Raw genomic sequence first — 25,273 nt, forward strand, 5'->3', positions numbered from 1 at the left:
AAATAATTTAGTGCATACGTTTGTACATGTTTCTAGATATCAGAATCAATGTTCAAAAAAATTTATTGTCTTTAGTTTTTGAGGCAATCATTTTTCCAACATGGCTCTTTTGCTCATGTAGCAGTTTATGGAAACCGTATTATCTAAAAAACCGTTAGAGCTAGGGATCTGAAACAAAGTTCATTTTGTAGCTAATAAAGCATACTCTGTGTGATATTCAAGTAAGTTTTGCTTAAAATTGCATCCTAAGTGCGAAAATTATGGTGGAAATTTGGGTAACAATATTTAAAAATTTGGATTTTTAAGCCCATTTTTGTATGAAGGTGTTTAGTCTTAGGCTTGAATTTTTTTTAATGTGTACACCTACCTGCAGGGTGTCTGTAAATAAAATATCAGTGCTTAGAAATGCACCCCTTTTTTACAGCATGGGCTCAAACATGACCGTTCATTGAATTTTGACAGTTTTCGAGGTCAAATATCTTAGATGGGTCCTCTTTAAAAATTCTGAAATTTGGCAGAAAGGAAGTCCTGCAAGAACCTAACTCAGAGAAAAAAATCTCAACTTTTAGATTCAACTCGTTTTGGTCAATATGAGGTAATGTGTGAGACCTAATTTGTGACGTTGCAAAGCTACATGTATAGCTAGAGAAATGGAGTCTTTTCGTTTTCTTTTTAAAGTTGAGTTAAAAAAGCATCAGAAGATATAGTAACATAGGATTTTAATACTTGACTTACCAGAAATTAAAATTACAAGGTATGACAATTGAAGATCTGCAAAATCTCATTGCAAAGGGATTGATTTATTTGGTACCCACGTCTAGTTGGTGGTGTCTGCTCCAAAACTGCAAGTTTCCTCAACATTTTATTTACTGGAATCCAAGTGTCAGCAGGCATTTTTTTTTTTAAAAAAATATAACAGTGCATGTAGCTTAAAAGAAGGCTATTTATTTTGGAGCATCAAAGCTGGCAGAAGATATGATTTTATGTTGCCTGTACTTTTCACTATTTTTTGTAAGAAAGACATTTAAGGAAGGAAGTAGATATGAGTCATGCACAGCAGAAGATTCAAATACATGTTTTGATAGGATTTGTGGCAAGTCTGGAGTTAGTATGTGCATGAATAATCTGTTCTGTGATTCTTCCTTTGCCTAATGTGCTGAGAGGTATGTGAATGCTTGCTATTTCTGACTGGAAATGGAGAGTTCTGCAGGATTTTTAACTGGAGAAAACTGTCACAGACACTTTTGGTAAGGTAGCCGAAGATTCAATTAATCTTAAACAACTTAGTGAAAATGATAAAACATTTCTTAGGTCGAGGTTACAGATGGATGACTTAGAAACAATATGCAAATGTCAATCAAAAATGTTCTTCTTAAATATATTTTTTATTTGGTTAAGTACACTGTGATTTTCTGAACTACCGTTCGCAGAAAAAGGTAAGTAAGTGAATTGTTGAAATTAGATCAAGGGTTATTTCCCCATATAAAATGAAGGGAGCAAAATGATGCACCCAAAAATTTTAAATCATTTGATCAAACAAATTGCATCACATGGCAAAGAACTGGAAGTTTCTGATCATTTAGTGAGAATAAGAACTTAGTGAAAGAAAAAGGATTTCTTCATGATTTGACAAAGGAAATCAGTAGGAAACTGGAGCTGACAACCAACTCAACGTGAGTAGCAAATAAATCAATCCCTTTGCAATGAGATTTTGCAGATCTTCAATTGTCATACCTTGTAATTTTAATTTCTGGTAAGTCAAGTATTAAAATCCTATGTTACTATGCAGCTTTTTTAACCGAACTTTAAAAAGAAATCGAAAAGACTCCATTTCTCTAGCTATACATGTAGATCATACATTAGGTCACATACGTTACCTCATATTGACCAAAACAAGCTGAATCTAAAAGTTGAGGTTTTTACTGTGAGTTAGGTTCATGAAGGGCTTCCTTTGTGATCCCGAAAATGTCAAAATTCAATGAACGGCCATATTTGAGCCCATGCTGTAAAAAAGGGGTGCATTTCTAAGCACTGATATTTTATTTACAGACACCCTGCAGGTAGGTCTACACATAAAAAATTAATCAAGCCTTAGACTAAACACCTTCATTAAAAAAATCGGGCTTAAAAATCCAAATTTTTAACTTTTGTTACCCAAATTTCCACCACAATTTTCGTACCTAGAATGCAATTTTGAGTAAAACATACTTGAATATCAAAGAGAGTATACTTCATTTGATACAAAATGAATTTTGTTTCAGGTCTCTAGTTCTAATGTTTATTGGGATATTAAGGTTTCGGTATACTGCTACATCAGTAAAAAAAAGCCCTGTGCCAAGTTGGAAAAATGGCTGTCCCAGGAAAAATAAAGACAATATTTTTTTTTGAATATTGGTTTTGATATCTAGAAACATGTACAAACGTATGTACTAAAAATGATTTTTTCTAAAATGGTCATGCAACCACCATTGGATAGTTTGGCATGGAATGACCCTGTAGTGAGTTATATAAATCAACTACTGCTAATATGCACTTCATTGTGCTTAATATTCATGGCAAGACCTATTATGTCCCTTTTGTGTGTGTAGATGTCAGCAGGATATCCGGTTTTAGCATTCTGGCTATATGTTGCTCTGAAGTAGATGAAATGCCATGTGTGCAATATGTAAATGAAATAAGTGAAATTCTTTTTGTACTAGCACTGATAACACATGCTTGTATGGATTTGGATGATTCATAGATGACTGTTGTCCCTGAATAATTTCAGTATGCTGATTCCAAAAATGAAATCCATTTTTACCCATAACGTCTAGTTTTTTTTTTTTTAAAAAATAGCAATATATTAACTGCCTTAATTTCACAAGAAAATGTGTAGTTCCATCATTTCCTCAATAGATGGCTGTGTTTAGATGGTGTTAAAATATTGGTTTTCTACAATACAAATTCTCCAATTCTGAACTATAAATGCACATAGAATAGCAAGCAAGCATTTAATCCACCTTCTATCTTCACAAGACACATTGACATGAAAAATGTAAACTTTTATTACGTTTAGTTACATTTTCGAAATCCCTCACAAAATGTTGAAAACTCAATGGTATAACATAGTGGGTTGATTGAACTTAGTGACATGGAGGAAATAACCTGACGTGATGGGAAGAAATTTTATTTCACATGCGTCATCAGCATTCAAAATACTTCCAGAATCACCTATTTGTTTGCAAACAACCAAAATTTCCTTTCTTTAAATTTATTTTATTGCGTTCTGTAATAGGCATAATAGAATGGGGAATGAAAATTTTGATTGTGAAAATCCTAATGTGATGGAAAAAAATGGACGTAATTTCTGTGATCAGCAGTCAAATTACTTTCAAAAACATTTATTAGTTTGTAAACAACCTAAATTTTCCTTGCATAAATTTATTTTAATATGTTAGGTAATAGATGTAATGTAATGGCAAATATGAGAATTTTGTTTCTGGTTAATAGTGATGGAACCAGCTTTTATCACTGGTAACAATACTCAATAAAAATCATCAGCTTCATTGCGATATATTGAAGAAGTTCTTGAGTGGTATTTTTCAATGTACTTTGTGGTCTTCCATCACTAAACGTGGGACCCAGCGACAACAAAAAAGCCTAACCTTGCAATAATTTCCAGCACTGCCCTGTGTCCTACATCAAGTATTGTTGCAAATGTATCCACAGTAACTCACCTGTCTTTTTTAATGAAGATGTACACTGTTTCCATGTTACGTTATGTGGAGGCAGTTCGTGGGCGATGCTTCTGTTTCCATCTTCAAAATGTTTTACCCATCTTCTAACACTGCTAGCCCCCATGCATACATCTCCATACACATGCTGAAATCTATTCTGAATTTCAGAAGCAGGAATTGCCTCTTTAACAAAGAATTCAATCAAAGCACATTGTTGAAATGAAACATCACTGTCAGCCATTTTGAAACAATGGCCTGTTCTCAAGTGATCAAAGCTAATGACGTCACACTACCTCAACGCCTTCAGTAAAGTCTGTATTTTGCGATGCTTTACTTCGTTTGTGTGTATTGATGGATTCTGATTTTTTTTAAATTGTTGCTTATTACTTTCAGTATGCCTCTCATATAAATGAAAACACTGAAACTAAAAGCAATATGAATGATTGTCATTATAACTTACCACTCCAGCAGTGAATGTGAAAAAAGGCAGGAAAATTATACTCAGTCTTGTGTCTGGATACTGGGTACAAACATAACCAAGGACAGCCATTATAGCACCTGACTGTAAAAGAGAGAATGCATTAGTAACATTCAGTTAGTTATGAAAATAAATAAACTACACAAAGCTCAGAATCAGCTGATCAAAACATGGTCTGCAAAAATTTCTCTATAAAACTAACATCCTCATCATTTAAATGATAAATTACCATAAATATGGAACCAGAAGTCACAATACGTGGCTTGCTTTTGTTCAAATTTTGTGGCTCACTTGGGTTGCTCCTTAGGGTTGGAAAAGGATTGTCAGCCTAACACAATGAACAGGCAAATATAAACTATCTCACTTATGTTTGCATCAAGATTATTCATAAAGGTTTGCATTACTGTTATAGTTAAGACAATAAGCTGTGAAATGGTTGCAGAACTTCAATACCACTCTTGTCAGAAAGGTATGGGAAAGTTGCTTTACACTTTAGAACAGAGAGGAACATTTAAATGTAAGCAAGGGAGGAATCAATAACAAATGGGTTCCATTGCTTCAAAGATATCCATACACACAGTAACATTAAATTTCGCACACCTTCCCACTTGATCCAGGAAACATTCAAAGAATTTCAACTTTCAGAAGAATGACTTCAAAAAGTAAAAATGGACATGGCATAAGTAAAAGAAGACAAGATATGTTGGATAGCAGTACAGCAGCCAGTGCACCAAGTGAATGAAGGACTGGAATCACAAGGTATCTACCAAAACATGACATTTCCTTTTCCATTACTCTTAACCTTTATTTAATCGACCCGTGATTGCATAAAGTTGGAAATTAGCAAGTAAGAAAATAATATTATTTAATGAAAAACCCCTTGCAAAAGGGCAGTTAAGATGAAAACTGAAGCTGTACTTTAGCAAGAGTAAAAATTAATGCTTCAAACTTCATCCTAGATGGGGAATGGTCACATCACTTAATTTAATATTTTTTTACAAACCTTCACACATACAAGAATGTAACAAAGAACAAATCTTAACCACAACCTAAATACAATTTTATAAACTGTCGGAAAGTTTGCATTCAATAGGCTAGATGTAGACCTGAAAAATAATAAAGCAAAACAGCCATCGTTCAGTCCACTGCTCAAATTATCATCATAAATTAAGAATAAGAGCAATCTTAGCAGCATGCAAAGGCTGACTCTTTCCAAACACACTCCTATGTCAATCTTCCTTTTACATACTAAACCCTGGACTCCATTTTACAAGGGGGAGAGGAAGTACCATTTGTGCTTGTTCAGTTTATCAGTTATTTTGGAATTGGGTTTGTGCGGTACTTCCTCTCCCCCCTTGACAACCCAAGTGTATACGATGCAGAGTGTGAATGCAAGGCTCATTACATCGGCAGGTCCATCAGATCTGTCAATGAAAGAATCCAACAGCACCTAGCAGATGCGAAAAAAGCCCAACCCACTACTGGTCTTGCTAAACATATCAAATACAATAGCCATAAAATTGAAAAGGTTCGAGTCAAACACACTGCCCACACGCTCATAAGACACCAAAATCAAGGAAACGCACGCCATAATGCACTTCCCGCACGAACTAAACATCGATAGCGGGCAAGCACACCACACTTGGATTCCACTACTGCAGCAGTTATCGCCCGGAAATAGCAGACGACGCACCAAGATGCACAGCGCACCTAACGGCAGCCAGAGAACTACGAACAAAAGACACACGCCAAGCAACAGCGCAGCAAGTTCCAAAGAGGATGGTGGCAGTGGCCACTGAAATTAATCGAAAAAGAAGAAAAAACAGCTTTGCGGATAAAAGTGAGTACTAGTTTCTCCGTATTTATAATTTCTTGAGTTTTCTTAACTTTCATGACTTTCTTGACTGTTAGAAAGCCTGGTTCACGATTTCCTTTTTAATATTTGTTAACCTGCTTTAACTTATTAATTAACTATATCGATGTTTCAGACCTGCACTTGTGAAGTGCTTGAAGTAGGCCATCATGTCCAACACCAAAATATCATGCATCATATGGAGATTTGAGCTCAGTGAACAGGAATACCCCATCTGCCCTGTGTGCAGGGAGAAATGCACTCATCCACGAGAATTTAGGAAACATATAAAGGAACACAGCACCAGAAGATGAAATGCATTGAATGTCCTCACAGTTTTGATCAACAATGGCAGCTGGAATTGCATTTTATGCATAATTCAGAATTCCAAGTTGTCCACTGCACAGAACATACATAAAAAAGTATTTTGTGATAATGTGGGTTTAAAAGCTCATGTAAAGAAGTAACATGTGAGATTTGTTAGTTGAAAGCCTCACAGAGATATTTGAGTTTGAGTCCACTTTATGCACAGATAGCCTAATTGGACTACAGTTTAAAATGGAACCTGAACAAACTATGCCCACTGGGTATCAAACCCAGGACCCCTTCATTGCAAGGTGATTGCATTATCAGTACAACTTCAGAGAGGCTTACAGAGATATTTGATAGAGCATATGTAGAGACATATTTTGTTTTTGATGGAAACATGAAATATGAAATACCACACTGATATGTTCATTTCTTATGTTCTTGAAAGGTGTGAGGTGCATTTTCCTACGCTGTTTTGTCACGAAATTATGTAAAATGATCTGCAATATGCAAAAGAAACTCATAAAACATGAAATTTAGGGTTTACTTGCCGACGCGACAATTTCTGAAGGCTGAAGTATCCTGCATGTTATGCAAATCATGGAAAATTGTTCATTCTGCTGTAAATATTTGTGAAGCAAAAATGGACTCCTTTACACAGGAATAAACTTAATACTCTGATAACTACATAAATGTTCTATTAGAAGGGAAATGTTTATTTTGTGGAACAAGTGTAGTTTTTAAAATCAAATTTAGGGTTACAGTCACCATATTAACACCAAAATGCCATTTTATATGCTGCATTTGATCCCAAAATGAGCCCAGTTTTTGTACTGGAATCCTGATCTTTTATTCACCATAAACATGTTGCTCTATCATCTCCCCTCCCAACTGCCAGGTATTTGGATATATTACAATGCCTAATATTTTTCAAGACTAAACGTTCTGTGTTTTATAACCAAGGTTAACAGTAACAGGGCCGATAATTTTTTTAAAGTTTGATGTAAGCCCACTTTTGTTCATGATAGGCTAATCAGAACTGGACTTAGAGTTTAAATTTGGATCCGAACCTCAAAAGGGGATTGGACCCTAGACCCCTGCAGAGAATGCATTTTTGTTTGTGTGTTTTATCTGATCATTCAGTGCACCGTGACAATGGAATTATGGTAATACAGGGTGGCCACTCTAGGACCATGATAAAATTCAAGTATAATTTCAAGGCAAACTTTCCAAAAATTCAAGAGTACAAGCAGATGTTTTCTCTATTTCAACCTTACATATTTCCGGCTCTCATCAACAACAAACCCCTCCTCCCCACACAAACAAATATATTAACAATATGAAGGGTCCATGTGATTCTAATGAATCCAAAATTGTAGTTCAATTCAATTAAACGATATACATATTTAATTTAAGGTACGGAGTTTCAATTGTCATTTCGCATACTGAGACCGAAATATATCTACAAACACAAGTCACAAATGTTAAGAGATATACTAATCTACGAAAAATTGTTAATTCAATTGTATAAAGAATTTAAAATTCAAATTTAACTAATCATTTCAAGATATCTTATCTTGCAATATTCTTTCGTCTGTCAGATAGATTGTTCTGCAAAAGACACTAGAAAGTAAATGGAGTGAGAGAGTTCTGTTTTATTTTCCACGCAACTTTCTTTTCCTTTATCGATAAAAATAAAAGCTAAACTGTGAAAAACTTGCCTCAGGGCATTTAAAAATATTTATAAATTCAATGGAATTTGGATTAATAAAAGTTGAAATTTTTCACATCTACGGAGAAAAAAATCATGCATAATTCCCGGAGCAAATAATTCACACAGAATTCCTAGAATTCCCAGTGAGTAGCCACCCTGCAATAGCAACATACAATAAAAACCAATTATTTCCAACCCTGGTCCCTATTTTTGCAAAAGAAAAAACAAACACCATTCTCTAGAACATAATTTGTTCATGTTGACAGAACCATATATTATTTAAAAAAAGTGCAAATGTAGGTTAGAATTGATTCTCGGTAAGGTAACCAACTGAAATTCACCCCTCCCGACTGCAACTTCTGGATCTGCCATTGCTATGCATATGGTTAAGGAATGAAGTGCAGTCTCAATTCAAGTATGATATTTGTGGATCAGGTTGTAACACTATTTAAGAAGATACACAACAAAACATGATCCCATGTGACATTTGTGATGATTACTAGAGAAAGGATTTTAAGGTGTAAAATTATGGTTGGGAAAGGGTACAAAAGGTTCTGAAAATGTTTTCAAAAAGGTGCTGATGAAATGCCTTTATTCAATGCTCTTTAATCTTTAAAAGGCGAAAGATTTGTGCGTTTGAAGAGAAACAAGAGTTTAATTATTCAATGCTCTCTTTGTCTGCACCTTCCGTATATAATGGGCATGGATCGCATAGAGAACTGTGGTTTTGCCGAATAGGTTGTTGACATTTGTGCTTTCTCTTGCAGGTTTTCCTCCATTATCTTGGGAAATATTGGGGCTGCAATACCATTTTATAGCTCTCGTTCTGCTGTACAAAATTAGACTGTAGGATTTTTTGTAGCTGCTCAAGAAGAGTGAAAACCATTTATTTATCTGTACAATTTTTTTTAACAGAACATGAAGGAAAAAGTTACTGAAGCATAAAAGAGGGTGTAAAAAGGGTATAAATGTGCTATTCTCACAAAAAGGTGCAACAAAGTGTGTTCATTCATGTCCTAAAATACATATCTTAAACAATCAGTATGAAAACAGCTATATTTTTGAAAAGGTGCTGCACCTTAAAATCAATTCCCTAGATTACACACGCAAAAAACCTTTGTGATCTCATCATCTAGCATGTCATAACAAAACTAGCAAGCCATGTGAAATCTGCAGAGCTAGGTCATCCAAACTCTTACCACTTTGAAACTCCACCAGAGTATGCATAATGGAAAACAGCCATAGGTGAGACATGTGGTAGAAAATTCACTCAGAATGTGCAAACCCACTTGAAACTACATGTGGTATTCAAATGTACAGTGTGTGAATTTTGCAGGAAGAGATATTCTAAAATGTGGAACCATGAAATGTATGTCATATCATGTCGCAAGTAGTTCAATCTACTAGAAAACTGCTTCTAGAGTGAGTGTTTTACGTTTTAACTTATTCTTAACAATTTGTAACGTAATGTGCTAATTTCATTTCAATACATTATATTTTCACAAAAAAGGACAAGAACTGTATGCAAGTACTCCAACCTTTTTACAACTTGTATCATCTATGTGGAGCAGCACTGAGAAGAACAGAGATAAGCTTGAACAAACCAATAAGAGGCCACCTTCTATAATAGGATACTTTTTCCTCAATTAGAGGCAGTTTTCAGTCAGCATAAAGCAGTAACCCCATTAGCTATATCCAGTGTTGCAAACAGTAGTCAGGTGTCTATGGGCTTTGAGATTAGAGAAGGAAATTTCACATACCTTCACATACTTAACAAATCCAAAATAAAGAAGCACATAGTATATGCCTTTGGTGGATTTCAGAAGAGGGAATTCAGGAGAGAATTGATATGCAGGAGATAGGGATCATATATGGCAGACATTAGCAGAAAAAATTGGTGGAATGTGACAAAAAAAAATCTTTAAGATATGCACTAATAGTGGAAGAAGAAGCTATGTGGACTTGTATGGGGCAAAAAAAAGATCGTGATTGGCCTGGTCGAGACTGCGGGAATGTCCATGTCATGTGCAAAGGGTAGGATGGCAGCACAGAATGACCGTTATGCACTGAACAAGAGACGAAATTTCACATTCTCCTTCTGTAAAAAGAACCAGCGAGGGCAAGATGAATTTTTTTCTAGGAAATATATGACCATTGAGTGGTAATGAAAATGTGCTATGCACTTTAATGTATACTGATTGCTCCAGCAAGCAGCAGGTTTCCAGCCACTATATAGCAGGGTGAATAAAAATCATGCGTTCTATTTAAAAAATCATTTTTGATGATTTTTTTGGTTTAAATCGGATTTTTAAATTTAATTCGATTTTTACATTTTCTTAACAAAACATGCTTAAAATTGCTTGTATGGTTTTTGGCACCATACATATAGATACGTTTTTTTTGTTTATTTTTAATAAAAAGGCTATTTTCTAGTCAACGGCCCAGTAAAATATTCAAACAATCAATATACATGTTTCTGTTTCTGACCCCGTACTTATGAACCTACTATGGAAATGTTTGTTGAGTGTGTCAATAAAACTGTAATAATTTCAGCAAATTTTCTTTCATTGAAAATAAACCATTCAGGATGTACTCTATTATTTGTAACTGAAAATATTTTTTCAAGTCTTTGTAGCTGAATTTTGGCTATTTTTTTAATGATAGTTTGCAAAATATCAGCTGCCCTGTTTATTTACAGTTTAATGATAACAACACCATTTGTGGTTTAACATGATTAGTATTTTGTATATTTTTCTACAAAAAATGTTTGCAATTTTTGCCTACAAAAGTAATTGACTTTTAAATCCAGAGAAATTTAAGCGTTTTTCTTGTATGTATGCATTGCTTGCATTGTAGAATTATTTTCCTGTAGTTTACGGTTATTAAAAGCATAAGAAAATAGTTTTTCGTTGTGACGTTTCAGGAGAACACACGCTCCCTTCATCAGACATTTATTTTCATTTTGACTAAAGATACAGTTATAACAATGGTTAGCAATTTTTTAAACAAAAATAATCCATTATATAATGCTTGTTGTCAATGTTACATTGTTGTAATATAGCAACTTAACTGTAAAAAGAAGCAGTCAGTTTTATTTTTATTTCAGATAAATCTTTTTTTTAAATTTTTTATCTGAAATAAAAATAAAACACACTGCTTCTTTTCACAGTTAAGTTGCTCTATTACAACAATGTAACATTAACAACATCCATTATATAACGGATTCTTTTTGTTTAAAAAATTGCTAACCATTGTTATAACTGTAATTTTAGTCAAAATTGCAATAAATGTCTGATGAAGGGAGCATGTGTTCTCCTGAAACGTCACAATGAAAAACTGTTTTCTTATGCTTGTAATAACCGTAAACTACACGAAAATAAATTTAAGCGTATTTACATATTACATTTCCTTTCGTAAGAGCTTCATCCCATCAGTTCATATATTTTGTTTCCTATCTTTTTCATTCTTAGAGTCTAATAAACACCATTAAATGATTACGAGATTAATGTACTTCCACCATAAGTGATTCTGATATCTACAAAAATCCTTATTTACATAATTCTACAAATTATTTCTTTAAAGTGATTTAAATAATTTAAATCGTGATTTAAATCAACCTGATGTATTTCTAGTGTCTTTGTGTGCAATACTACCATTGCGTACATTATTTTCTAATAGAAAATGTCACTTACTGCTCCTAAAGACAATCCACTTTGAGATACAACAACTTTATGAAAGTAACTGGCCAGTGAAGAAAGTGCTCCTGCACTTAAGTACAGCCCTAAGAACTGCTCCTTCCCTAAAGATGCAACAGCACCTGAAAATGTTAAAGATATATGCTACATATGGAAGAAATCAAAATCATTTTTACAAATAGAGCACACAAATGTAACCTATATAAGTACTAGAATCATCAAGGCGAGTTTGGACAATGTTCATACAAAGTACACTATTAATATTTGATTCTAATCATACTATTTCCTCAAAATGTATAAAATAGGCATGGAACAGTTAAAATGATACTATATAAAAAAGGTAAAGTGTTCCCCTGTGCTTAGCACCACGCTATGAAGGCGTATAAGGGGTGCAAGGGTAACGCCCCACACTTTCTTGATCCGGTCGTGAGTGGGGGTTATGTGATCAGCATCACGCCCCTGAGTGCCTTTACCCCCCAGGTAGCCATGTTATTTGACGCTGGGTGGGCACCGGGCCGCTTCTAACATTAGAAAAGTTCCTGGATTTGAACCAGCTGGGGATCGAACCTGGAACCTTTAGCATGGTAGTCAGATGCGTTACCGACTGAGCCACCATGGCTACTATACAGGGTGTTTCAGAGCAACCCAGACACTACCTTTTTCTCGAGAACGGGAGATCGTATCAAGTTGAAACAAAAAAATGCACCACTAAGTTGGGTCCAAAGAATTCATAGAAAGTATTTGCAACAGCACGAAAGCCACCCTTTGTGGTTTTAGTGGGGGACACTTGCCCCGTTCGTGCAATTTTCAAATGGCAAGGGTATGTTCAGAATGCAGATTCGGAAAGGCGGGGAAAAAATACGATTGTCATATGAAACATTTGTCTGTACCACCTACCGTTTTCCGTGTAGAAAACGGTTTTGCAAAAAAAGGAAGGTGAGCCAAATCGAGTATACCGAGCTTAACAATTAAGATAAGTGCAGCACCATAACAGTTTCGGAAAGTGCTTTCCAACACACACAAGCTTTCCAACGATATGCCACATGATGACTGCGGGACTAAAAAAGGATGAAACCGCATGACTCAAAAAAGGGGGTCTAAAGTTTGGGAAGAACTCAAAAATTTCAAATGGCAAGGGGGGTAGTGTAATACCTCGTTGTAAAGGTCACTGAAAACGTGAAAAGGATGCGAACATGATTTTGTAATCCACTGCCAGTTTCAAAATGGCGACCAAAACAATTCCAACCCCTGAAGTTGGTGTTCAAAAGTGAGGAATTACGTAAATAGCAAAACACAAACAGACACCTATACTCGAAGGTCAGTGGCGAGTTAGAGGAAGAACAGTTTTGTTTCAGGAAAGGAAGAGGTACAAGGGATGCAATTGGTTTACTGAGGACCATTGGGGAAAGATATTTAAAGAAAGGAAAGGAGGTGTTTGTAGTATTTGTAGACCTGGAGAAAGCCTTTGATAGAGTGGATTGGGTTAAACTTTCACAAATTCTGAAGAAAATTGGTGTAGATTGGAAAGAGAGAAGACTTCTAAGCCACTTATACATGAATCAACGAGTTAAAAGTGAGAACAGGAGACGAAATGACAAAAGGATGTGAAATTGGAAGAGGAGTACGACAAGGATGCTGCCTATCGCCTACTTTGTTTAATACCTATTTAGAAGATATAGTGAAAAATTGTTTCCAGGGCACAGGAGGTGTCAAATTGGAATAAACTGCATAATATTTGCTGATGACATGGCATTATTCACTGAGTATGAAAGAACCATAAATAGTATTTGGTCTAGGAATTAATTCGTGCACCTGGACAAGAGATGGCGTAACGAGCATATCGTCCCACAGTTCCGTGTAGCCACACATGCATTGAAAACTCCTGTCAGCGTGCATCGTTCGTAGTATAGGGCAGTTGATTGACGCGTCAACAACAGCATTTTGTAGTCAACTGAACATGATGCAGTTCGTGCCAGATAAAGTGTTTTTGCGGGGTGTTCTGCTTCATTACTTTAACATGCAGAAAAGTGCTACCGAAAGTCATCGTATTTTGGTGGAAGTGTATGGTGACCATGTGCTAGCTGAGTGAACGTGTCAGAAGTGGTTTGCACGGTTTGGAAGTGGTGATTTCGGCCTGGAAGACCAAGAGCGACCTGGACAGCCAAAAAAATTTGAAGACGAAGAATTGAGAGCATTGCTCGATCAGGATTCGTGTCAAACGCAGGAAGAACTTGCAGAAGCATTAGGCGTTGATCAAACAACAGTTTCCAAACGCCTCAAAGCCATGGGAATGATTCAAAAGATGTCACATTGGGTTCCACATGAATTGAAAGACAGAGACGTTGAAAGACAAAAAACCATTTGCGAATTGCTGCTTCAAAGACAGAAAAGAAAGGGGTTTTTGTATCGCATTGTTACTGGCGATGAGAAGTGGATCCATTACGAGAACCCGAAACGAAAAAAGGCCTGGGTGAAGCCAGGTGAACCAGGTCCATCACAACCGAAACGAGATATTCACTGTGCAAAGGTTATGCTGTGCATATGGTGGGATATGAAAGGTGTGGTGTACTATGAGCTGCTGCAACCGGGTGAAACTATTAATGGAGAACGTTATCGACGACAATTAATGCGTTTGAAGCAAGCTCTGGCCAGGAAACGACCAGAATGGGAGAACAGACATGATAAACTTATTTTTCAACATGATAACGCTCACCCACATGTTGCAAAACCGGTCAAAACCTATTTAGAAAATGTCGGATGGGAAGTTTTACCCCACCCGCCGTATTCACCAGACGTTGCTCCTTCAGACTACTACTTGATCGATTGCATGAATAACGATTTGATTGGACAGCAGTTCATTTCTTCAGAAGATATCGAAAAATGGGTCTCTGACTGGATCGCTTCAAAGGATGAGGACTTCTTTCGCCACGGAATCCGTAACTTGCCTGACAGATGGACGAAAGTGGTGGCTCGCGATGGACAATATTTTTCTTAAGGTATTTATGTATTTTGTGTTTGAACTACAGCTTCAATGTGTGCGTAACAACCGCATGAATTAATTCCTAGACCAAATATGTTAGAAGAGTTAAACAGCAGCTGTGAGCAGTATGGGATGAAGATTAATGTAAACAAGACAAAGGCAATGGTCATAGGACGGAAACCAAGGAATATTAATGTGAGACCAAACAGTGAAAGAATCCAGCAAGTGGATAGCTTCAAGTACCTCGGATGCACTATAAGCAGTGACATGAGCTGCAACCAAGAAGTGAAAATGAGAATCTCAATAGCAAAAGAAGCTTTCAATAGAAGAAAAAATGTTTTTTGTGGACCCACGGACATAGGTCTAAGGAAGAGATTTGTGAAATGTTTTGTGTGGAGTGTAGCACTATATGGTGCAGAAACCTGGCCGTTGAGAAGAAATGAAGAAAAACGACTCGAAGCTTTTGAAATGTGGACAAGGTGAAAAATGGAGCATGTAAAATGGACGGACAAGGTAAGAAACGAAGCTGTACTGAAAAGAGTTGGTGAAAAAAGATCTATACTGGAGACCATCAAGAGGAGGAAAATAAACTAGTTAGGACACTAAGAAGGAACTGCCTCCTAAGGGATTCCTTGGAGGGATTGGTTGAAGGAGGAAAAGTCAGCTTATGGATGATATTAAATTAACTGGGTCATATGCTATTACGAAGCGTAAGGCAGAGAATAGGGAAAGTTGGAGATTGCAGTGAAAAACCTGCCAATTAGGCAGAAAACAATGAATGAATGAAAAAAAAAAAAAGAATGTGCTAGTGTCCTTGCAACACTGGCACATACCATTTCACAACAGAAAGCAGCATCACGGATGTGATCAAATGTTTTGTTGGGTTGTGAACATAGAGGTGTCAAAATGGGCTTCTTTTGAATGTTTGTAATGCTGAAATGATGCACCGACGACAAAAATATTACTGAGAAAGGTTGTTTGTTTTTAATACTTCACACGTTTCTGTGGTCCACAGATGCCATTTTAATGACATCCTGTGTGTATACATAAAACTGTAATTCATGTACCATGGGTTCATAAATAGCAGTCACTTGGTTAAATTCAGAGTGGACAGATTTAAGGAGGCCAAATTACCCAATATGATCCAGGTACTTCATTCTGCTTATTTATGTATATTTATTTCTGTTATTTTACATAGTTTTTCCATCATTTTTTTGAAAATTGCAAAGATGAGGATTTGTAATGATTATATGAAACTGATAAAGACACAATCAAAATATTCGTCACTAGGTCAGGAATTAAACCTAGAAATTTCAGAGGCGAGATCAAAATTTGACACTTAATGTATTCGGCCACCGAGCTGGCAATTTTATCATAATTTTAAACAATTTTCATGAATAGTTAAGCAACAGTGAGGTTTATGTTATTTCATGTGGTTAAGGACAACAATATCAGTGAACACAACTTGGAACTTGCCTTGGAAAAATGGTTATATCGTTCAAGACTTCATAGTTAATATTCCAAAAAACTGGTTTTGAAAGAGACATTTCATAAACCATTTCTTTCCGTCCATGTCTCCAAAACCCTTTAAGAGTATCATATCAATATAATAATCTTTAGTTACAGATCATGTCATTAGAACCAATTATAATCAGAGCTATGTGTTTTCTTCCCCTTGGGTATACATAAAGAGACCCTAAAAGTGCATTTTACAAGGGGTTTGGCAAGTGAAAAAATGCTGCCACTCATGCTGCTCATTACTTAAAACTTAGGTGCAAAGGTGAATTCCCTCACTAATCTACTTGTTCATTCTGACAAAGGTGTTACTATGTTTCCTGTTATATTTCGACGTAATTTCTACTATAGAACCTTTAACCGCTACACATTCTTACACTTCTTGTCCCTTTTCATCTCCCAGTTCCCGCTTCTGGGAAATCCACCTCTCTTCCGAGATATGCATATCGCTTTGGAATTGAGGACTACCAAATGAAAGATAAGAAGATACGATAAACCTGTCACCATTTAATGCCTGGTACCTGGAGTAGGGATAGCCAGATCCGGATCCTGGCGGATCCGAAATCCGGATCCTAAAAATTTTCGGATCCGGATCTCCGGATCCGTTTTGCCATCCCAGATGTGCTTCTTTGGAAAGTAAGAATGTGTTTATAACATATTGTTACATGCTAATATACATATATATATAATATACATACATACTCACATATATATAGTGTGTGTGTGCGCGTGCTCGATTTGTAATTAATTAATACACTTACAAGGGAGGTCTAAGTCCCCCTCCGATTTCCATGAAACTTGGCACGTGACTTGACCCCTCAAATGTCAAGATGAGGAGAAATTGAAGTGGGGATCTGACCCCGAAACCACGTAAATATGGCATAGGAAGAAAAAGGGAGCGTAGGGCCTCTCTATAGACGTGTCAAATTTCATGGGAATCGGAGGGGAACACAGGGGTCAGATAATCCCCACGTCAATTTGTCCTCATCTTGACATTTGAGGCGGATTTTGCCCCCTAAAACAGTTTTTAGCTGAAACACAAAAAACACGTATTTCTTCCTTTGGGCCCCTCTATACACCTGCCACGTTTCATGGAAATCGGAGGGGAACACAGGGGTCAGATCCCCACTTCAATTTGTCCTCATCTTGACATTTGAGGGGAGGTTATCCCCTAGAACAGATTTTTAGCCGAAACAAAAAAACATGTATTTCTTCATTTGGGCCCGTTTATACACACACCTGCCAAGTTTCATGGAAATCGGAGGGGGACACAGGGGTCAGATCCCCACTTCAATTTGTCCTCTCTTGACAATTGAGTGGGTTTTGCCCTGTGAAACCATTTTTTTAGCTGAAACAAAAAAACACGTATTTCTTCCTTTGGGCCCCACTATACACCTGCCAAGTTTCATGGAAATCGGAGGGGGGCACATAGGTCAAATGCCCACTTAAGTTTGTCCTCATATTGACATTTGAGGGGGGTTGCCCCCTAAAACAGTTTTTTAGCCGAAACCCCCCAAAAAAACACGTATTTCTTCCTTTGGGCCCGTTTATACACACACCTGCCAAGTATCATGAAAATCGGAGGGGGACACAGGGGTCAGATCCTCACTTCAATTTGTCCTCATCTTGACATGAGGGGGTTTTGCCCCCTAAAACAGTTTTTTACCTGAAACAAAAAAACACGTATTTCTTCCATTGGGCCCCACTATACACCTGCCAAGTTTCATGGAAATCGGAGGGACACAGGGGTCAGATCCTCGCTTCAATTTGTCCTCATCTTGACATTTGAGGGGTTTTGCCCCCTAAAACCGTTTTTTTAGCTGAAACAAAAAAAACACGTGTTTCTTCCTTTGGGCCCCACTATACGACTGCCAAGTTTCATGGAAATCGGAGGGGGACACTTAGATAACCTCCCTTGTTAGTCTTACACTTTGTAATTATATAACACTGCATATATTATAATGTTTTATTTTAATTTGTAAAACTGTAACTGTAGAACAATTGTATAATTTTTGTATAACATTTCTATCTTGTAATATGTGTTAAAGGTTTCATCCTGGAATGGAATGTCTCAAATTTATGTGTGTTTCCATTTCCAATACATTCGAATGAATACATATTCGTTTCAATGGCATTTTCAAAATCACCTCTGACATTTTATGTTAAACAAGTAAGATTATTTTTGTGCACGAGTGTGATAGCCGATGCGTAGCAAAGTATTTTAGGAACAACACTTGAAAAAAATTCTTGTAGGACTAACTAATGAAAAATTTCTTTGTAATCGAAGATCATAATACCTTTTAAGGTGTGGTAATATTATAATGGGATTGAGATACGAAACTCTCGGATCCGGATTTTAAGATCTGGATACAGATCCGAAACTTTCGGACCCGGATCTGGAATTTTCGGACCCGGAATTTTTGGATCCGGATCCGTTTGGCCACCCCTAAGCTGGAGCTACCGACTGCCGTCCGACAGGAGGCAAATTCAGAACAAATTTCTCTTTTCCTCTTCATCTATTGTTTGCAACAAAGGATGGGATTTCGTATTGCAGCAGATATTGAAATCCAGCTCACTTTAAGTCCTAAATCGCCAATAATTTACGACACTTATGTAGCAATTGAAATGTCATAAAGTAACTGTAAAAATAAATGTTGAAACGTTACTTCTATCAGAAAAAGTAACTCTGTTACAGTTACTTACTTTTAAAAGTAACTAGTTATAGTTACACAAAAAGTAACTGTTACTTGTAACTAGTTACTTCCAAACACTGGGACACAGGCATTACATATCCTCAAAGAGTGGTCTCTTGTTGTGCTTGCCTCTAAATGTGGTCCATTCAGCATCCATTGGTCCAATGCTAGAAGCAAAATTCTGGAAATGGTTTCCATAAGCTGGATACACTTCTGCTCTTATATTGTTACTATGTCTTTCCCCAAGAATTATCAGCCTGTTTTCAACCAAAATTTGCATAATTGAAGGAATGTACCAGTACTATATTTTTTCATTAACTTAGATTTATTGTGGCGGACACAGGGGCCAATTTTTTTTTTTTAAAAAAAATGTTCTTCTTTTTCTTTTAACATCAAATGAATTTTCATCACAAAAATTAATATAATGAATCCTTAACAGAAAATGAAACACATTCTTGTGTAGAAAACCTTACCAGCAGCTAAACTAATTTTCATATCATTATCTCTGTAAAGATATGAACATCATTATTTCTCATACCTGAGGAAAAGCTGTGCAAAACATACATGTTGGCCATCAAATGAAGAAAGGAAAAGTGACTGAATGTTGACAGCACCATTGGCCAGCATAAAACTTCTGTGGAAGAAAGGAGAATAAGAAATAAAATATACACACACACTGTGTCAATTTTAAAAACATTTTCAGTAAATGTAAAGAAATCCAAGTTTTAACATGTTAGACACTTACAAAAAAAGGATAATAATCACATATTGTCAACACAGTAAAGAATGAATTCACAGTGGAACCAAAATTTTACATATATTATACATAGAATTTTGATGGTCTTACAATAACACAATATTGTGTTTGAATTAATTTTTTTACAATGTTACAATTTTCCACATTTTAATTTTTACAGTTAGGTCCACAGAAAAATGTAAAATCGAGTTTCCACTGAAAGTTGCATTGTGCAATATTAAAGGCAAAATTGCCTCAAATGTAAGTAATAATTACAATCTACATATCTTTCTGTCTATACAATATTTACAGTCAAAGATCTATTTGGCCTCAAAGTAAAGTTTAAAATATTTTAGTTTGCAAGTTCATTAAAAAAAGATTTTTGCTAAGGGAAAAGATCACACTTTTGACTAAGTATGAATGCCCCTCTCACAATGGTGTAAACAGCCTGTTGAGCACAAAGAACAGTCTAGTGGCTGTAATGATTCTGGATTTGAATAAACATTGAAATCCAAATATATGTTACAACCAGAGCGCTGCACATCAGCCAAATTTGCTTACTATGCCTGCCTGGCTGGCGAGTGAGCGAGTAAGAACTGTACGCATGGTTTTTGGCCTTGCAAGACCCAGCTCGCTTATCTGCAGCAAATGCTCATTCCATTCTTGCACCATCTCCAGATACATGAGTCATGCAGTCACTGTTGCCAACTTAAAGATTCTAAACTGTTCAAGGAGCACTTGAAATGTTCATCATGTTTATCAATTTGAAATTGCAGAGATTTATTCCATGGTAGAAAACATTTGTATCGCTCACATCCAGTGGTGGCGATTGGGTTCCAAACTAGGGGGGCAAGTATAAAAAGTGGGGGGGAAGGACAATTAAATTTCCATTGGTACATAACGTTAGCATGGAGCGGGGACAAAAGTGGAAAAAAGTGGGGGGCAACCACCCACCCTCACCCACCTCCCCTAATTGCTGTCACTGCTGACATCTGTAAAGGAGTACGAACCACGTTTCGCAAAAGTGCCATCGTAAATATTTTGGAACATTGTGTGACTGGTGGTTGTTCAACATTAAACTATTTTTTTGGGGGAGGGGGGAGGGCAGTGGTAGCATCGTCATCTTGCAAATAACGGGTACCAGGTTCAATACCTGGTGGAGGCACATGGTGGTTCAGATCCCACTTTAAACTGTAGGTCCAATCCTGATTAGCCTTACTGTGCATAAAGTGGACTTAAAGCACCACATCAAACATAGGAATTGTAGCTTTCCTGGCAAAGTGATTCAAACAGGTGTTCACAGGTTACCAGCCAGGTTAAATTGGAGTTAGCTCCCAACATCTCGAGGGCATGCATTTCTTTCATCTTCAGGGAATGTCAAAATGAAAAATGGAGACCAGTGTAGGGTTATACGTATGACTATGATGTGGCAGACTTTGGACTCTGTCTTTCTATTGGCTCACTCTGGATCCTGGTGTTCTCACTGGCTGGTGTCTTGTTTTTACGAAGGAGTGGGTTCCAGGCGTAACTGAGCCGGAGTCCCACGTTACTGTTGAGATTGATGCTTCCCGTGAAATGGCTATGGCTTCCTTTACCCGTCGGTCCCAGTAACCGGCACATTTGGCTATTATTTTGGTGTCAGCAAATAAAATCCAGTGTCCCTCGATGATGATCTGTTCCGCAAGTCCTGACTTTTCTGGTTGGTGTAATTGGATATTACGCTGATGTTCATTCCATTGCTGCTCAATGGTGCGTCCCGTTTTGATTATGTATGGTGTCCTACACTCACATGGTATACAGTATACTCCTGGAATGTGGAGTTCCAGGTTATCTTTGACTGAACAGAGTAGGGCCTTGGTTTTCAGGGGCGGTCTGTGAATGGTCTTCACTCCGTGCCTGGCTATAATTCTGCTTAACTTCCTGGAGGTGTGTCCGACAAATGGTAAAACGGTTACAGTGGGGCATTCCTGTCCTGTGTTGCTACTGGTAGAGGGGCTGTGCGGTGCAGTATCGGTCCTTGTAAGGGCCTCGTCCTCATGTTCGGCTTCTCTGGGTTGTGAAGGATCGGCCCTTCTAAGGGCAACACTGTTGTCCATGCTTGGTCTCTGATGATGAAACTGCCTTGTTGATGACCCTCTTGATATCTCTCATGTGGTATCCATTCTGCTGTAGACTGGTTCTGTGGGCTAGTGTTCAGAACGGCGAGGCGTTGTGCTTTGTGATGGAAGTTATTGGCATTTAGGTACAGGTCAGTGTGGGTGAGTTTTCGGTACAAACTATGTCAGTGTGGGTGGGTTTTCTGTACAAACTATGTCCGAGGATGTCATCTGGTTTGCGGCAAATTAGGATGTCCAGGAATGGAAGGCAGCCATCTTCTTCACCATAAAGATCCCTTCACGTGGGGGAAAGGGGGAACAAGTCCTAAGTTTGGGATTATTTTTTTCAATTTTTATAAAATCTTTTTCTATGTAGAAGTTGCCTCAGTACCTTTAAAAGAAATTATATTCGCAAATCAAAAACTATATTGATTACAAGATGGCGTTCATTGCTAAAGAGTGGAAGTAACTGGAGATTTATTTTTTAGAGTTGGGATATCGTTTTCTTCCCTATGCTATGAATCACAAACATGGATTGCATTATGCAGTTATGAATTACAATTTCTCAAGGTTAGAAGCAAATAAAAATAATCTACATAGTCCGCTACATTTATGGCAAATGGTGGCCGTATTTCTTCTTGATTCATACCATATTAGCATAGTAGGGTGTAATTTGCTAAAATTTGGCCTCAATCCGGAATTAAGCACTAAAGAAAAGATTTTTTGTAGGAATGTTCCTCAATGTTACGACAACTCAAATCCAAAATGACGAAGGATGGAAGCTTTAGCAAATCTTTCTACATACGAAGGTCGGTCAATAAGTATGTGCCCTTTTGCAGTAATTTCCTTTGAGTTGGCGACACTGATTTTTGCGCGGGCATGTCAATGGAGTGTGCATTTGTCACTGACTTCATATATTTGACCTTCACAGTCAATTTTTCATCTCTTGGTGTTTTAACAGGGTAAAAATGGCTGTGCAACCCTCCATTTGTATCAAAAATAAATATCGATCAGTAAAATTTTGCTCCATCCCAGAATTAAATGATCAAGCGAGGATGTTTTACATGCAGTATCTAAACGCGATCATTAACACTATTTTTATAATGTTAATTTCCTTCATGTGCTGACACAAAACAAAAATGAACTGAATTTATATTTCATAAATGGAAGCAGTTGGAGTAAATTGGTTAGTGTTGTGTTGAAGCACTATACCTCCCCTCTGTCTGCATGAAGTGTGGACTCGGCTGATCTTAGCAGTTCCGAGTGAGGCATCATTCAGTGAACACATGTAACCGTGCTGTGGCAGAAAATGGCTAGTTTGAAAGTGGACCAAAGGATTAACATCAAGTTTCTTGCGAAACTTAAAAAGTCACCAACAGAAACATTCCGAATGCTGACTGAGGCATACGGTGATACTTGTATGTCCAGAGTACAAGTCTTTCAGTCGCATAAATGTTTCTAGGAGGGGAGGGAAAGTGTTGAAGACAATGATCGTTCAGGCAGGCTGCGGTCTTCAGTTACCGACACACACATCAACAGAGTACGAGAAGTGATCAGAAGTGACCAAAGATTGAGTGTGCGTGCAGTGGCTGAACTAGTGAACTTGGACTGGGAATCTGTTCAGTGGATACTTGAGGTTTTGACCAGACTTCACGAAAAAGTGAGTAGAAAGAGCCCTCAACTGTAGAAAAATGGATGGATTTTGCACCAGGACAATGCACCGGCCCATAAGGCTCTGTCTGTCAAGCTATTTTTGGCGAGTAAAAATATTAGTCATGCAACATCACCGGATCTGGCACCATGTGACTCTTCTCTTTTCCCGAAACTAAAGTCTGGCCTCAAGGGAACACATTTTGACTCAGTTGAAGAAGTCAAGTCGAAAACGGCAGACCTCCTACGTGAACTCACAGAAAATGACTTCCAGTATTGTTACCAACAGTGGCAGCAGCGAATCCAGAAGTGTGTGAATGCCGAAGGGAACTACTTGAAAGGTGATGGCTACAACAGGCACTAATGCGGTAAATACCAGAACTTATGAGTCCAGTACGTATTTTTTTTGTGCCACACCTTGTATAGCACTGTGTCATGAAGGCACATTTAGGGGATGTGGGACCTTGGGACATTTTGGAGAGGTGATGTGATCAGCACCATGTTCCAGCCACCTCTCAAGGTACCCATTGATTTGAGGTTGGGTGAGACCCAGAGATGCTTTTATGTGGGGACAAGGTTGGAAATATTCCTGACTTTAGATCACCCACCCTGAGAATCAAACCCAATTCTCCCACATGGGAGTCAGACACCATACCGACTAGACCACACGGAACTCTTCCCCATCATAGAAAACAACCACCACTGCAGCTACAAGACTCTGGCGATTGCACCTACTATTCTTTCTATTTCAAGTCCCGTGAATGGTGCTCACACCACCTACACACAAACACAAATAGTATATTAACAATGCAAAGACTTGTGTGATTCCAATGCATCCAAAACTTCTAATTTAATTCAATTAAATGGTAAGTAAAGTGCTCCCCTGTGCATAGCACCACGCCATCGTATAGGGGGTGCGGGAGTAATGCCCCACACTTTCTTGATCCGGTTGTGAGTGGGGGTGATGTGATCAGCATCACGCCCCTGACCGCCTTTACCCCCCCAGGTACCCATGTTATTCGACGCTGGGAGGGCGCCTGGGCCCCTTCCATCGTTAGAAAAGTTCCCGGATTTGAACCGGCCGGGGATCGAACCCGGGACCTTTAGCATGGTAGTCAGACACGTTACCGACTGAGCCACCGCGGCCACTCAATTAAATGGTACATACATTAAATTTAAGGTGCGGAGTTTAAGAAGTTTGTCATTTCGCATACTCAGACTAGAAATGCATCTACAAACACAAGTCACAAATGTTACGGGATATAGTAATCTACGAAAAATTGTTAATTGTATAAGAATTTCAAATTTTCCTAATCAACTTCAAGATATCTTATCTTGCAATAATCTTCTGCTTGGCAGACGTATTGTTCTGCAAAGGTCAATAACAAAGTAAACATATCAAGAATTTTTTTTTTCATGCAGCTTTCTTTTCTTTATTCGATAAAAGTAAAAGCTAAACTGTGAAAAACTTGCCACAGGACATTAATAAATATGAATAATTCAACGGGATTTGGATTAATAAAAGTTGCAATTTTTCACATCTACGGAGAAAAATTCAAGCAGAATCCACGCATAATTCCCGGTGAGTAGCCACCCTGTGTTAGCTTGTATCTTCAGACAGGTGCAAATAGCAGGCAATGCTATTTACACATTTCAACAAACAAACAATGTAAAAATGAAACCGAGATAAGATTTACAATTTCAAGACCAGAAAAATGGCATAAAATGAACAAAACACACAAACCTATATCAAGACCTTCAAAACAAATTTGGAAAATATGTGGTAGTCGGTTTGACATAATAATGAAACTGATTTGAGAAGTTACAAAATCTAACAGT

At 37.3% G+C, this 25,273-nt stretch overlaps 1 protein-coding gene across 1 annotated transcript in view; it reads right to left on the bottom strand.

Annotated features, from left to right (window-relative positions):
* rho-7 (rhomboid family intramembrane serine protease rho-7) overlaps positions 1–25,273 on the bottom strand; it is a 67,878-nt gene that overhangs the window by 18,074 nt on the left and 24,531 nt on the right. The window contains exons 5-7 of the mRNA XM_083129831.1: positions 19,491–19,586; positions 11,762–11,886; positions 4,177–4,278 (exon numbers count right to left, since the gene is read on the bottom strand). Of these exons, the coding sequence (XP_082985957.1) occupies positions 4,177–4,278; positions 11,762–11,886; positions 19,491–19,586 (323 nt within the window). The remainder of the gene's footprint in view (positions 1–4,176; positions 4,279–11,761; positions 11,887–19,490; positions 19,587–25,273) is intronic.

This window comes from Lepisma saccharinum, chromosome 10, assembly GCF_977018435.1.
Source record: "Lepisma saccharinum chromosome 10, izLepSacc3.1, whole genome shotgun sequence".
Classification (NCBI taxonomy): Eukaryota; Metazoa; Arthropoda; class Insecta; order Zygentoma; family Lepismatidae; genus Lepisma; species Lepisma saccharinum.